The 13,761-nt window shown below is 43.0% G+C and overlaps 1 protein-coding gene across 1 annotated transcript in view; it reads left to right on the top strand.

Moving 5' to 3' along the window:
* The first annotated feature begins 1,635 nt into the window (after window positions 1–1,635).
* The window catches only part of CDH17 (cadherin 17, LI cadherin (liver-intestine)), a 24,683-nt gene continuing 12,557 nt past the window's right edge, over window positions 1,636–13,761 (top strand). The window contains exons 1-9 of the mRNA XM_009697461.1: window positions 1,636–1,680; window positions 4,914–5,012; window positions 5,681–5,818; window positions 7,361–7,499; window positions 8,725–8,883; window positions 9,552–9,751; window positions 11,480–11,611; window positions 12,476–12,626; window positions 13,337–13,552. Of these exons, the coding sequence (XP_009695763.1) occupies window positions 1,636–1,680; window positions 4,914–5,012; window positions 5,681–5,818; window positions 7,361–7,499; window positions 8,725–8,883; window positions 9,552–9,751; window positions 11,480–11,611; window positions 12,476–12,626; window positions 13,337–13,552 (1,279 nt within the window). The remainder of the gene's footprint in view (window positions 1,681–4,913; window positions 5,013–5,680; window positions 5,819–7,360; window positions 7,500–8,724; window positions 8,884–9,551; window positions 9,752–11,479; window positions 11,612–12,475; window positions 12,627–13,336; window positions 13,553–13,761) is intronic.

Raw genomic sequence — 13,761 nt, 5'->3', positions numbered from 1 at the left:
AGCCATGCAGGCAGCTGCTGGGCACACACTGCAGCCTTCCCCTCGGGGACAGCATGCCTTTGGATCCTCTGTCCCACCTGCCACCCCAAATTAATATGGAATTAGTTTTTTGAAGTTCCCACCCTGCTGTTAAGTGCAGCTGAAACTGGCCAATGTATTCAGAAGAGACTGGGAGGAGGGGAGCGGACAGCATGTTGGACAGAGAGAGGAACTGAACAAATTTTCATTGACTATCTAACTGAAATATCAGAAATTATCTCGGTTCAAAGTGCCTTCCCAGGAGTTTAAAACGGCTTCTCTACCCCACTGTCCTGCCTGTGCCAGGCCCCAGCTTCCCTGGCTGCAGGCCGGGCAGCGAGGGACCCGCTCAGCAGGCATCGCTGCCAGGCAGCTACAGGGGGTTCACCTTCAGCCCTCGTTTCCCGACAAATTTAATGATTTTCCTGATCACTTCTGGTTTCAAAGGAGTGTTATTTTATTTTCTTCCAGTCCCCATGCAGCTAGGTCCAGCCCAAGGAAAGAGCCCAGTAATTTCAAAGGGTGTAATTGCACACTCAAGGCGACCCTGCTCAGAATGGGATTTACGAGATAAAGTTCTGTGGCACATCCTAAAATGCGTGCCGGAGAGAACAGCGGTGTGGGCAGCTGTTTCTGAAATTCTTATTGTATAAGCAAAAGGTCCCCTTTTTGGTCAGTCGTTGAAGAAAGAAAAGGGGGAGGGGGGGGAGTTATGATGGGAAGCCCAAGCAGGAGGACATCTGGAAGGAGCTGTGCCTCCACACTGTTATCTTCTCCTTGAGAACCTCCATGGGACAGAGCTGTGGTGGCCGAAGGATACCTTTAGGTGTGAGCCACACAACATGGAGCACCACTGAAGATGGCAGCATTGTACGCCAGCTTCACCTCTCTCCAGAACCGGCCTCGTCCTTTTTGTTAAAATCTAGAACTAGTAAGAAAGCAGGATTTCATTTTGGAGGAACCCATCTAGTTTCCAGGAGGATGTAACACAAGTCATGGCAGTGTGTGCTCAGCATTTTTTTTTAAATTTGAGGCAAGCAGTGTTCCTTGGACTTGGAAATTTCATTTCCGGTAGCCATGTTGTTTTAAGGGGCGCAGACGCTTGTGGCTTCCTCTGCCTCTGCAAGCTGCACTGAACAGTTGTTTTTTGTAACCAGAAGACAGAGGCCTCAGGATGGTCCCTGCAAGACCTTCATCTTCTTGTGGTTATAGTGTTTCCTGTGAACGTGTTGTTGCCTTCAGTAAAGCAGAAATTAAAATGGGGCTTAAGTGACATAGAATCATTGCAACAGTGAGGTTGCATAGCTTGAAGTTTTGTGCCAGTTTCAACCTCTGACAGCCATTTGAGGCTCTCACAGCATGTGGCACCTCCTGCACCATTGGGGACAGACCCGATGGGCACGACCTTCCCAGCCAGCCCGGGGACACCGATGTTCTCACCTCCCATGGACAGAGCTGCGCCTGGTCCTTCAGAGCTTGCTCCTCGGCTGTTCTCTGCCTACAGTTCTGGGAAAACTTAGCTGTAGTCTTTATTCACAAATGCATTGGGCCAGCTCTATAGAGTTAAAGTGACTATTGCCTCTTCTTTGCAGGAGCTGAAGCAAAGCATATCTCAGTATGTTTAAGCTGTGTGGACTTCAATTTCTGCTTGTCATTCACTTGGTGAGTTACAGCTTTTCCTTCATTTATCTGGGAGCAAATGGCAAAGGTTGCCCGAGAGCCTCCACGCAATAATTCACGGGGCGTCCCGGTCTGCAGGTCAGGCTGGCAGCGTGTCTGTCGGCAGAGCGGCCGTAACGCTGGGCGTGGGAGCGTGGCCTCAACACGTGTGTGACCCCATGGCCAAAAGTTAAGAAGGCATGTCAGTCATTAGGAAAAAAAACTTTAAAAAGCCTAAAAGAGACTGTTTTACCTATTTTGTCTCTTGTACTTCGTCCTTAGATACTACATTTTCCAATAAGTGGATTTCATGCTAGAAAAGATTTAAAAATACTGCAACAAATCACCAAACACTGAAGACATCTGTACCATATGTTCTATATTATAATCTATATATGTGCTGGCGTATTAAATGTATTCTAAGACATATAACAGCACATAGTTTAAACCATGCATATTGATTATTTATCCTCATTATTCCATCTATGTGATGGAATTCCAGAGGATTTTCTGGAACTGAAATGTATTAATTATGTTATTTATGGACCTCATCTATTAAAGTCAATAGATTTACTGATGTTTGTAAAGGCTACAGGGATGGCTTCTACTTTATAACTGAAATAAACACAAAAGATAAAAATATGAGTCAAATTCAAGTCTTAAAAATATGCCTCAGAATATGGAGACTCTGAGGGGGTGGGACTGATGTGCAGTAGCGAGCACCTCCTTTTTCCTTCACATTTCAAAAGCTGCAGCCCATGGCAGTGCCAGTCACCAGTGTCGGTCTAGTGAAAGATGTCCCTGCCTGCAGGAGGAGGCTGGACGAGATGATTTGGCTTTGAGCAACCTGGTCTAGTGGAAGGTGTCCCTGCCCATGGCAGGGGGGGGGGAACTAGGTGATGTTTAAAGTCCCTTCCAAGCAAACCATTCTATGATTCTATGATCTTTGAAGGTCAGTTCCAATCCAAACCATTCTATGTTTCTATGACCCCCCTGTGAAACCACTCCACAGGCATTATAGAATCGTAGAATCACAGAATCATTATGGTTGGAAGAGACCTCAAAGATCATCAAGTCCAACCATATACGTGATGCCACCATGCCCGCTAAACCCACTAAACCATGTCTTGAAGTGCCACATCTAAACATTTTTTGAACACCTCCAGGCCCGTTCCAATGCCTAACGACTCTATCAGTGAAGAAGTTCTTCCTAATATCCAACCTGAACCTCCCCTGGCACAACTTGAGACCGTTTCCTCTTGTCCTTAGAGCCATCTTCAAAAGGGACGCCAGCCAGATACGGGCCAAGGAGAAAACCCTATTTCCCCTTCAGGCCCCTCAGTAGTGATTCATGCTGTAGGCATACATTTGGACATATTTATTGTCCACATAAAGTAACATTAATCAACAGGAAGAGATATCTCTTCCTTGCTTTGCAGCCTGCACTTTGAACCCATTGGGTTTTATAGCATCGACCGTTGTTTCTCCACGGCAAGGAACATGACCAAGCAAATCCTCTCCACAAAATGGCCCTGGGAAAAACCTCCAGGAGCTGGGTTGTGCCCACCAGTGTGACACAGGAACAGCTGTAACAGGTCAGATCCAGGGTCCTGCTATCTTGTCCCTGGCAGAGGCCAGCAGTCAGCATTTAGCAAAAATACTAAAAGGTAGCTGTGAAGCACCCTTTCCTGGTATGCATGCCTATTATATGGCTTTTTTTGATATTCTTCTACTGTCACTAGTGTTCACGAGCATCCCTTCCTCTCCTCCCCCAGTTCTCACAATGTTCTAGTTTTCCTTTTTCCAAAATAGTCACGAACCCTTGTAGGCGAGGAGGGCAGCATCTCTGGCTATTATTAAGCAGAATCTGGTGTTATTCAAACACCACTTGTGACACACACAGAGCAGCGCTTTAGGGTAAATTGCGCTGAACTTAGCTATGTTTTTGTCATAGGCAGAATTAAGTTTTCCCTTGGTAATACGTAGACTGTGCTTTTCTGTGAGAGGCCGAATAGCTGTCCCAGCAGCAATAGGACCAAATCCAGGGAAAAAGTCATGCAGCAGAGAACACGCACTTCAGGAGCCTGACTCCACGGGGTGATGGACAGGGTGGCAATGGCACTTCAAATCTATAAATCAAAATAAAGTCATTTTTACCATGGAAGAAAAGGAGTTTCACCTGTGCAGCCAAATGATGGAGCCCTAATTCTGGCAGGCAGCTCCTCAGCATTGGCAAGATGTTGGTGACAGGGAGAGAAAAGTAGGCATTCAGGGGAGTTTGAATTCAGAGAGAAGCAGGTAGATTATCTGAACTGTAGGCTGAATTGTCTTGTGTGAAAGGGCTGCTCTGGGAGACTGATTTTTGCTTTGCTTTTTTGTTTGAAAGCAAAACCAGCCCTGAAACTTTAGGGCAGGAGTGTCTCTGGAGGTCTTTGGGCACGAGGAAGGGGGTGGTTATAAAACTTATATAAAACTCCTTAAAAATTTGCCAGAAAAAACCCCATGTGAAGGCATTGCCAGACATTAGGAAGAAAACAAAGGCTGAGACAGATTCACATGGCATTTTTGCCGTGAGGTAGAAGCCAAAGATCAGCAGGACACTTGCTCTGGCTGTGGTTTGCACTCACATGCAACTGATGTGAAGGCACAGAGCTCAAGCAGCTTGCCTAGACAGCTGTGGTGCTGAGGGTGGTGGGGTGGGGGACCTGGAGAGATCCACCTTTTTCCCTTACAAAAAAGTTTGGATTTACTGAGGAAATTACAAGGGGTGCAGCCCCAATTCCACCCCATCCCCAGGTGTGACATTGGGTCTCCCGACACACTTCTGGCCACAGGACTGTGTGGCTACTGGATGGGTCATGGCTGGTCCTGCTGGGGACACATAAGCGATCCAGAAATGTTTTTATGAATTTCCTCTTGCTCTCAGTCTACATTCAGCTCTTCGGTGCTTCTGTTTGCTCTTGAAGGTAGATCAAATCTCATTTAATTATGTAGTGGTTAGAAAAGGGCAGGGCCTAAATGTTTGTTTTCAAACTAATGAATGAATAACACCACCTTTAAAAATGGATGTGCAATAAAGAACCTGGAGATGTTCAGTACAAACCAGCAAGAGTCTCCTCCACTATATTACAGCAAAATAACTTGCAAGAGATTCAGTGATGGAGAGCTGCTGTTTGTGCGTGGTGACAGCAGATATCCCTCAGCTGCTTTCCTCCACCCCTTTCTCTCTCTCGCAGGCAATGTGCCAGAATTTGGGGGACCTGCATGTAACTGGACATCTGAAGGATATGGATTTCTTTGTTCCAGAAGGAGGGGGAGTGCGCTTCATTTACCAGGTAATCAAGTGTCTCTTGGTATCCTCTGCAGTCAAAAACCCCATAGTTTGCACACACTGACCTCATGGGCAGTGTTGTCATCTGTGCCGGTGGGAAGAACTGTCCCCTGAGAGGATCTGAAATTAACTTTGACTTCCTCTATCTGGGAATTCAGGAGTCTACATGCAAAAAGCAGGAAACAATCCCTTCTCTCAAACACATTTTAAGAGGATATCCTAAGACAGGGATTAATAAAATCAGCATTCCTAGAGAATGGGTTTCAATGTAACTTGTGTCATCATTTTCCTTCAGCTCTGAGTTTTTCTTCGCAAAGCCATAACCACAGAAGGACAGATCCAGCTCCCAGGCAAATGGAGGATGTGTGTCATTTTTTTCCATTCCCGTGCTCAGACAAGGCCCTGTCCCAAGCAGACGTTTGCTTTGGAAAGAAACCACAGTTGGGATTTCCTGCAGCATTCAGGAAGTAATGTGAAAACTCCTCTGTTGAGGATCAGAAAAGAGCAGATTTGTTTGAGCAGACTGTTGGAATACCATTCCCCCAACCAAGCATGCTGTTGGCAATAGATTTTAAAAGACACAAAAGCATGAAATTATTTTGATTATGGTGAAAATGCTGAAAAAAGGATGATTTAAAGGATGATTTTCACTCTGTTCTTCCCCCATTCTAGTTCATATCCGAGCCACCAGCTGTGAGTTTCAGAGCGACTGGTGAAAAGGATGGAATAATCGACATTGTGCCAAAGACAGGCATCCTGTATCTCAATGGGTCTCTAGACTGGGAGACCAAGGCAGTGCACAGACTGCAGGTAAAAACTCAATAAAAAATAGGAAGGGAGGGTTACTCATATTCACCTTTTTTTGGTAAACCTGAAATTAATGGAAAATGGTTGAAATTTCAAATTGTTTCTTTTGTCTATGTTTACAGACAGCTTTTTTATTTTTAATATTGAAGTTTGCTGAAAGACTCATGGTTTTATAGTTCTGGAAGACTTTGCTCAGGAAAATGCTCCTGAGCACAGGAGAGTTATGCTGAGAAAACAAAAATTACCCTCATGCCAACACCAATCCTTTAATTGTCCTAATATGAGGAGGACACTTGACTGGAAGTGAAATCTGGCCCCATGAATGAGATTTGCTTGTTATCCCTGAAGACTGTCAGGGAGAATTCCATGGCTGGAATGGGAAAATAAACTATATGTAATCCGTTTAGGAAGATTATAATCTATTTAGTGATAAATGGTGTGAGTAAATGACATTTAGACACAGAGGCACAGTTCTAACCTCTGTTAGATAACAGCAGAAAGCTGTTTGGCAGATGTTGGAGGCTATTAGAAGAAAGAGCATTGTGTACTTGTCCTGCTATTATACTCTTTTTGTAAGGATCTTATTGTAAACACTGCTGGGAGTGGGACAGTGGGTAGGCGATCTTTTGGTCTCAGTATACTCTTGTGCTTGGATTCTGTGTCGAAAATGGTATTGTCTTTTTCTGAGGCACTAGTAACTGAGAAGGATATGATCGTGAGAGGATCAATATCTGAACAGACAAAGTACATGATGATGTTTTAGTTGGCCTTAGCTATCTTTCTACAGTCTAGCACTCCAGGTTTAATGGTTTCGTGTTCTCAGCTCTAAAGTGTCCTTGGATTGGAATTAGAGAGGACAATTTTCTAGCCCCAGAAATTATGAACCCTAAACATGGAATCCTTTACAGACAAGAAGAAACGATGACAGAACTGAAAAATTATACTTGGTTAGGCATAGATAATCATGATTAGATCCATTATGTGCAAAAAAAAAATGAAGTCTGACAGACATGATATATACTTGGTGTTTTAAAGTCAAAGAAGGCTGAAAAATAAGACGACAGTGTTTGGAATGGAAATGTAATCAGAACTAAGAATTAAATTTTCTTTACAAACTCTTAGACCAGCCTGTTTTCCTGACTGATATTTACAATAGCACACTTGAGTCCGCTATATCATGTTAGGTTTTCTCCTTGTTCTTTAGAAAGTATCTATTTTTATTTAAAGAAAAGCATGAAGTCTAAGCTGTGCAAGAATACAAGTAGTCCAGTGAGACTCGAAGTGAGAAATTGCCCTCTGAAAAGTGTCATCAGAAGCAGGAGTAGGTTCTTTTGTTTTGTTGGCATCATATACTGTGCCGAATTATTGTCAGTGAGCTACCGTGGTAAATTTGACCTTGTAGATGGAACCATGCAGTGATGGCTCTCACCAGATTTGCGTCACAGTAAGAATGACTCGGCATTTGACATACTGGTGTTCATTTATGTCTTTTAATTTATCTACATGAAAATATTTATTTGCTGTTCCTTCTTTTTTGAAATCAAGGTGGAAAGTCTGGATGAAAACGGAAACATAGTGAAAGGTCCATACGCTGTTACAATACATGTGGAGGATATCAATGACAACCCACCAGAATTTGACCAGATAAAGTACACTGGAGTAGTGAGGCAGAACTCTCGTCCAGGTAATCATCATAATAATTAAATATTATAGTTAATAGGAAGCTAGGTAGATTATTTAAACAGGAAGATAAAGTGGGTGCTGTATTTTAACAAACTGAAAAAAAAATCAGTTTTCCTTCCCACAGGATTGTACAAAATAAGGATGCAAGCATGTATAATATAATGAAAGGGCAAAGAAGTGACCACTATGTGGTATAAAGGCATGAGTGAAATCACAAATATTTCATAGTACTTGTTGCTTTGCAAGTATCACTTAACAGGCAAATATTGCTGCCCTTTCCACTGTACTGAAAAAACACTCTATGCTAGAAGGAGTTTAAAGGTTGCTAAATACTATACAGAGAGAGAATGCTAAGAATATGTAAATCTTTGCACATTGGTGAAATAAAATGACAGTGTAGATATGGGGTATGTGTTTACTGTGAATGATGCTTCTCAGAACATGAGCTGAACTTTAGGATTTAGGAAAGAATCTTAGATTGTGGATTGCAGTGATCCAGTCCAGAAATCTGGAAAGTATTGAAGAGCAGTTCGAGACTTGCTCTTCAATACTTCCATTTCACTTTGGAAATGAAACAAAGGACTCAGCCAGCTGTTATCACTGTGATTATGGACTCAAGAAGAAACTTTCACTAAAGAATATGCATATAAAGCTCCATGGGGTCAGAAAACCATTCTACAATATTTGACTGTATTCTTCAACTGCATCCAAGTCAAAAAGATTTTGAATGCTGCATTGGTGATTAAAAGGCAAAAATTCACTTATGTAACCATGCATTTCCTTTTTTTTTTTTCACTGTATGATTATTGCTTTAATTATAACTGTGTCACAGCTGTCCGGCATTTCTCTCAAGGTGCTTTGGGTTGAACTGATTTGCATAAGGACCACAAAATGGCCTTGAAGAGAGATACCAGTGAGCTACATTCTGGGTGCAGGCACTCTTGGGTGGTAGATATCTCTCTGATTTGTCTCTTTCACCTTCTTTGTCAACTGGTCTTCACACCTAGTGTGATCCTATTAAGCAGAGTTGGTGGAAGGGGGACCTGTGGGATGGTGCACAGGCAATGTAACCTCCACACACAAGCATGGCTTACCATGAGAGATGCTTTATGAAACAACGGCAGCTCTCCATAAGCTGCCTTCCTGGCGTGAGAGTTCTGCTTGAATGGACTATGTGTTGAGGTTTCAGATTCCTCTTACCACTGTTTCTTCTCTAATCCAAACAGGCAAGCCCTTCATGTATGTCCACGCCACTGACCGCGATGATCCTACAACTCCCCATGCACAGCTGACATACAGCATTCTCCATCATTTTCCCAACCCTTATACAGAAATGCTTTTCCAGATCGATAATGTAACTGGAGCAATCTCACCAAGTAAGATGGGTATGTAAAAAGTTTCTTGTTCATCAAAAAGCACACATGAGTTCCTGGGTGGACATAAGAACAAAACAACAGCATAGTTCTGATGTTAAATTCTAAATAAATGTAGTCAGTGGGACATACTCCACTGAGGCCCTGGTTTTGGGGAACTTTGTGTCCCACCAAATTAAGGGAAGTTAGCAGAAATGGAGATTGGGATCTAAAAGAACATTGAGAAGAGAAGTAGATCCGCTGGCCTTCAGGACTATGCTGAGTCATATCTTGGGATTAATTCTCTTCTTTGAAATCTAGAAACCCAAAAGCAATGAAATGAAAAATGCAGACAAAACTCAGCCAGCCACTTGATCCCAACTAAACTACAATGATTTAAAACCCCCATCTCTTCTGCTGGGCTGAACAAGGGCCTAACTGGAGTGAGAGCTGTTCAGTGGTGTACCTGCACACCATGAGACCACAGCACAGAGGTCTCATACGATTACATCCACATGATGCTGTGCTGCATTGTTCAGAGAACCCAGGGGAAATGGCTTGCTGAGATTTGGTACAGAGACCCATCTAAGAAGTGAGTCTGGAGCAGATGAAAAGGCATACTGCATGTAGGAGGCAGTGGGCAGACCAATCACCTCCACAACCTCTGCTTCATTTCACTCGGCTCTTTGCTCTGTCTCTAGGTTCTTATTACTTAGATCCACAAAAGCAGGACACCTTCACACTCGTCGTCAACGTGAAGGATATGGCAGGGATGACAGCGAATGCTTTCACCAGCAGTGCTGATGTGATCATCACTGTGAAGGAAAGCCTGTGGAAAGCTCCCCCCACCATCCACATCCAAGAAAACTCAACCCAGGTCCACCCTGTCAACATCAGCCAGGTAGAGTCCTTGACCGCGCTCCCTACACCTCTCCTTGGTATCACAGAGTCGTTTTCTCCCAGTTAACTGTGAAGCTGTGCCCACTGTATTCAACATCAGGCTCTTCAGAAGGACTTTGGCACCTCCCAGTTATTTTTTATACGGTATCCTTTGGAAATGATCTTTAGTGCGGGTCTCATTAACTTGTTGTTAAAATGAAAGTTAATGGTTTGAAGGTGACTGAGATACAGTCAATAGAAACATTAGAGTGACTGGACTTTGCCCTACAGTTTGGAGAAGCTGTTAGCACCACCTGTGTGTGAGAATATCCCATAGATAGAGGAAACATTTGGAAAATTTTGTTACAACATAATGACTGGAAGAAAAAAGGTGCTTTACAAGGCTATTTGGCACAACAGGAAAGATAAAGCTCTTGAGACACCCCAAGGGAGCTCCCAGACAGACGTGGTGGTTGGGTGCCTCTTTTCTCCCGATGGGTTTCTTCGAGCACTTCCAGCCTTGCTGTAACACCACAGGCCCTCCAGGCTTTGGGCAAACCAAGAGCTAACCTGTTGAAGGTCATTTTGAGGTAGATTATTCCATCTGCAGAAGAGCCTGGCAGGGGACCAGCTGCACTGCAATCTTGCTGGGGGCAGTCCCCTGCACTCAGGGACGTCTGCTGTGACCAGTTTTATGTGATGCAGCACACCTGCTATATCAAAAGTACCTAGGAAGGACTGAAATGCCCTCCTTCAGCATCCTGCATTCCCACAGTATTCCCCTTTTCACTGTGCAAAAGCAAAATATTTCGCTGATAACTACAGACCGATAACAATGTATATATACATCAGTAAATATTAACTAACAGATCAACAGCCTTTCAGAAATGTTTGCCTTTTTGAAAAATGCCTTGGCACTGACACCCCCAATGCAATCATACCTTGGACATGGCAGGATTCCTGGGAGCCTATTTGCAAGAGTAACTGAGCCGGTGCTATTCCCACCGGCCTCAGTGACAGCCCGAGGAAGTCCAGAGGAAAAACAGGTGGAAGAAAAACTAACATGCAACGGTGCTCCCATTCTGGGGTCACTTGGATATAAAGTTCACATGGCAGCCAATGACATGTTGATTCTGCCTAGGGGAAAATGAAATGCAGTTGCTGCTATACAGTATAAAACATAAACAATAATGCTGACTCCTTCATTAATTTGGCAGTCTGTTTACTGCATTTGATTTTAAACCTGAAGCATCCTACTAACAATCCTTCATCACAGATTTTGATGCATGTTAAAAGCATGCACACACATACGTGCAGATAGGTACTGGATATTTGTTTTGCTGCTCCATATCTCTGAATTAGATAAACCAAAACCACAGGCAGGAATAGACAGCGTAAGGAGATGGAATAACTTAGTGTCAAGCCATTCAAATACATATAATGATTTCTTCTCATATATCACCATTTAGCTCCACATCCCAAAACCTTTCCACAAAAAGATGTGTATAGCCCATGTGGACAGCTGAAGAAACTGAGGTAAAATGGTTTCACCACAACAACTCAGAAAGCAGAGGTGGATTATCAGTCTGGTTTTCTGCATCTCATCCCAAGAGCTTGCCAAATGGTTAATTTTCTAGTTTATGAAGCTAACTGGAATGCACTCTTTTCTGTTTGTGGTCCAGAAATAATCCCTGTTAAATCTCAGTCTACACTTCTGACTTCCTGTCCTGACTTATTTTTGTGTTTTTAGGTACACTCAAATGAGCCAGATGTAATTTATGACCTTTTTGAAAAAGAAAAGCTGCCCAGGCTCCCATTTTCCATCGATCAGAATGGGGTTATTTATGTGACTGAACCATTGGACAGGGAAGAAAAGGATTCTGTAAGTAAACACATAAAACCTCACGGATGGGAGAGACCATAGCAGGAAGCTGATTATTGGTGTGGGATTAAATACAAGAAAGCTCATTAGAAAGGACAGAGGGGGGGAAAAAAAGAAATAAAAACTTTGTTACTTGTCATTTCTGTTTGGGAATGACTTGATAGATATGAAAACACATTCATCTTGTACCACACTGCCTTTAGTTTGGTACCCTACAACATTTCTCCATGGGTCGGGCAGCAGCAATCACTGCCCACAGCATATGTATAATGTACAACAGGGACCAACCATGGCAAGACTGTAGGTGCATGAGCAAGAGGTGGGCAGTGACATTTGTGGAGGGCAAGAGATTTGGATGTTTCAGATCTACTCCAGATCCCAGGGCCTCGGGCATCTCTCCACAGCAGAAGCAGAGTTTAACTTACAGTTGCAACCGTAAAGTTAATCTGAAGTTCCCCATTTGGGGATCTTTTAGACAGAAAAACCTCTGTCCCCTTTTGTTCTTGAAGGAAATTTGGGCACAGAATAGGCCAGAGATCAGATATGCTGGAGGAATCCCATCTCTGTATGTGACAGATGAATTTGTAAAGTGAAAAAATTAGATATTCCTACTTTACTTGATTTTTTGTGGGAGCAAGTTCACAGTGCAGTGAAGTATTCAGGACTTTTAAATTCTTTTGAGAACTCAGACTTCAGGCACTGAGGTGTGATGGAAGAGTTCTGAATTAAACAGAGTGAAAATACTGAACAAACATATGAGAGGATATTTCATTTGCACAGAATGCTCCCATAGTTACACATTTAAATGGAAAATATTGTCACAGTGGACATTCAACACATCTAATCTCCATATTCTTATTGCAGTATACTTTCTTTGTGATCACAAAAGATAACAAGGGAGAACTGGTGGACAAGCCTCTGCACATTCATGTTGTTGTGGAAGACATTAATGACAATCCCCCTGTGTGCCAGCAAGCCCTCACTGTAATTGAAGTTCAAGAAAATGAAGGTGGAGGTAAGGAAACAGCTTCTGCTAATTTATATACATCATTTTAGTCCTGTTGTTGTTTCCAGCAGGGTGCAAATAAAGCCAGAATTCTGATCTCAAAGAGTAAAATGTAGCTCTCCTACATTTTCCTGTGCAAATAGCCCTGTTGTTTTCACTTCAATAATTCATGTGGAAAGAATTTCAATAACCTGAGAAGGACAGATCTAAGACCCCTACTTTAAAAATGCTGTTCCATTTAAAACGTAAAATTGCATTCTCCCACAACAGTTTTGGACAACTGCTTAGAACATAACAAGAAAACCACCCTTTTTATTACTAATACAAGAAATACTGCTCTAAAAGTGGCATGAGCCCATGTTCTCTCATCCAGATGCTCCTCCAGCATAACGCCTTTGACTTCAATGGACCGTTACCAAAATCTGTCCCTAAGTCTTCACGTCAGTTATTTGGGTTCAAGGCTGAAGTGTCTGTTGTTACAGTCACTTCTTCTGATCAAAACAAGTAGCCCAGTCTTCTTGGACTGCCCCAGCCCAAAATAGCTGGTTGGGATGCTAAAGGAAAAACTCCCAGAAGTCAAACAATTGTGTCCATTGGAGTGTTTTCCACGCAGTTGTATTTTTACTGCATTGGTATCACTGTTGTCAGCACGTACCTCTGTGGAGGAACAGGACCACTGCATTACCACCTGACTGACTCCGGTCTCTCCTCTACCGCAGGAAGTAATATTGGCACCTTGTTTGCTACGGACATGGATGAGCAGGACACCCTTAACTCTCGTCTGCAGTTCAAAATCGAAAGTCAAGTTCCTGCTGTTCCTGCAAGTAATCTGTTCTTTATTCAGCAAGACACTGGGATTTTGCAGTTAACTAGCCGTTCGTTAAACAAGCGCATTGCATCCAGCTATACTTTGAAGGTGCTGGTGACAGATGCAGGTATGTAACACCTGCTGTTATACATCAGAATAATTTTGTTCACACTGGCATTCCCACTGCTCGGCGTCCAGGGGATGAGAGGAGACCTAGAGGATTCACTGGAAGTAGCAGCAGCACCGGGAGCTGGCTTGCTCTGGCATCGTACTGCGTTGTTCTTGAGTTGCAGAGAGGTTAATCATGATTCATAATGCAAGTATAGAAGGAAACCA

The sequence above is a fragment of the Cariama cristata genome, unplaced genomic scaffold, assembly GCF_000690535.1.
Source record: "Cariama cristata isolate BGI_N322 unplaced genomic scaffold, ASM69053v1 scaffold14883, whole genome shotgun sequence".
Classification (NCBI taxonomy): Eukaryota; Metazoa; Chordata; class Aves; order Cariamiformes; family Cariamidae; genus Cariama; species Cariama cristata.
This window is presented reverse-complemented; position numbering and strand designations above follow the sequence as displayed.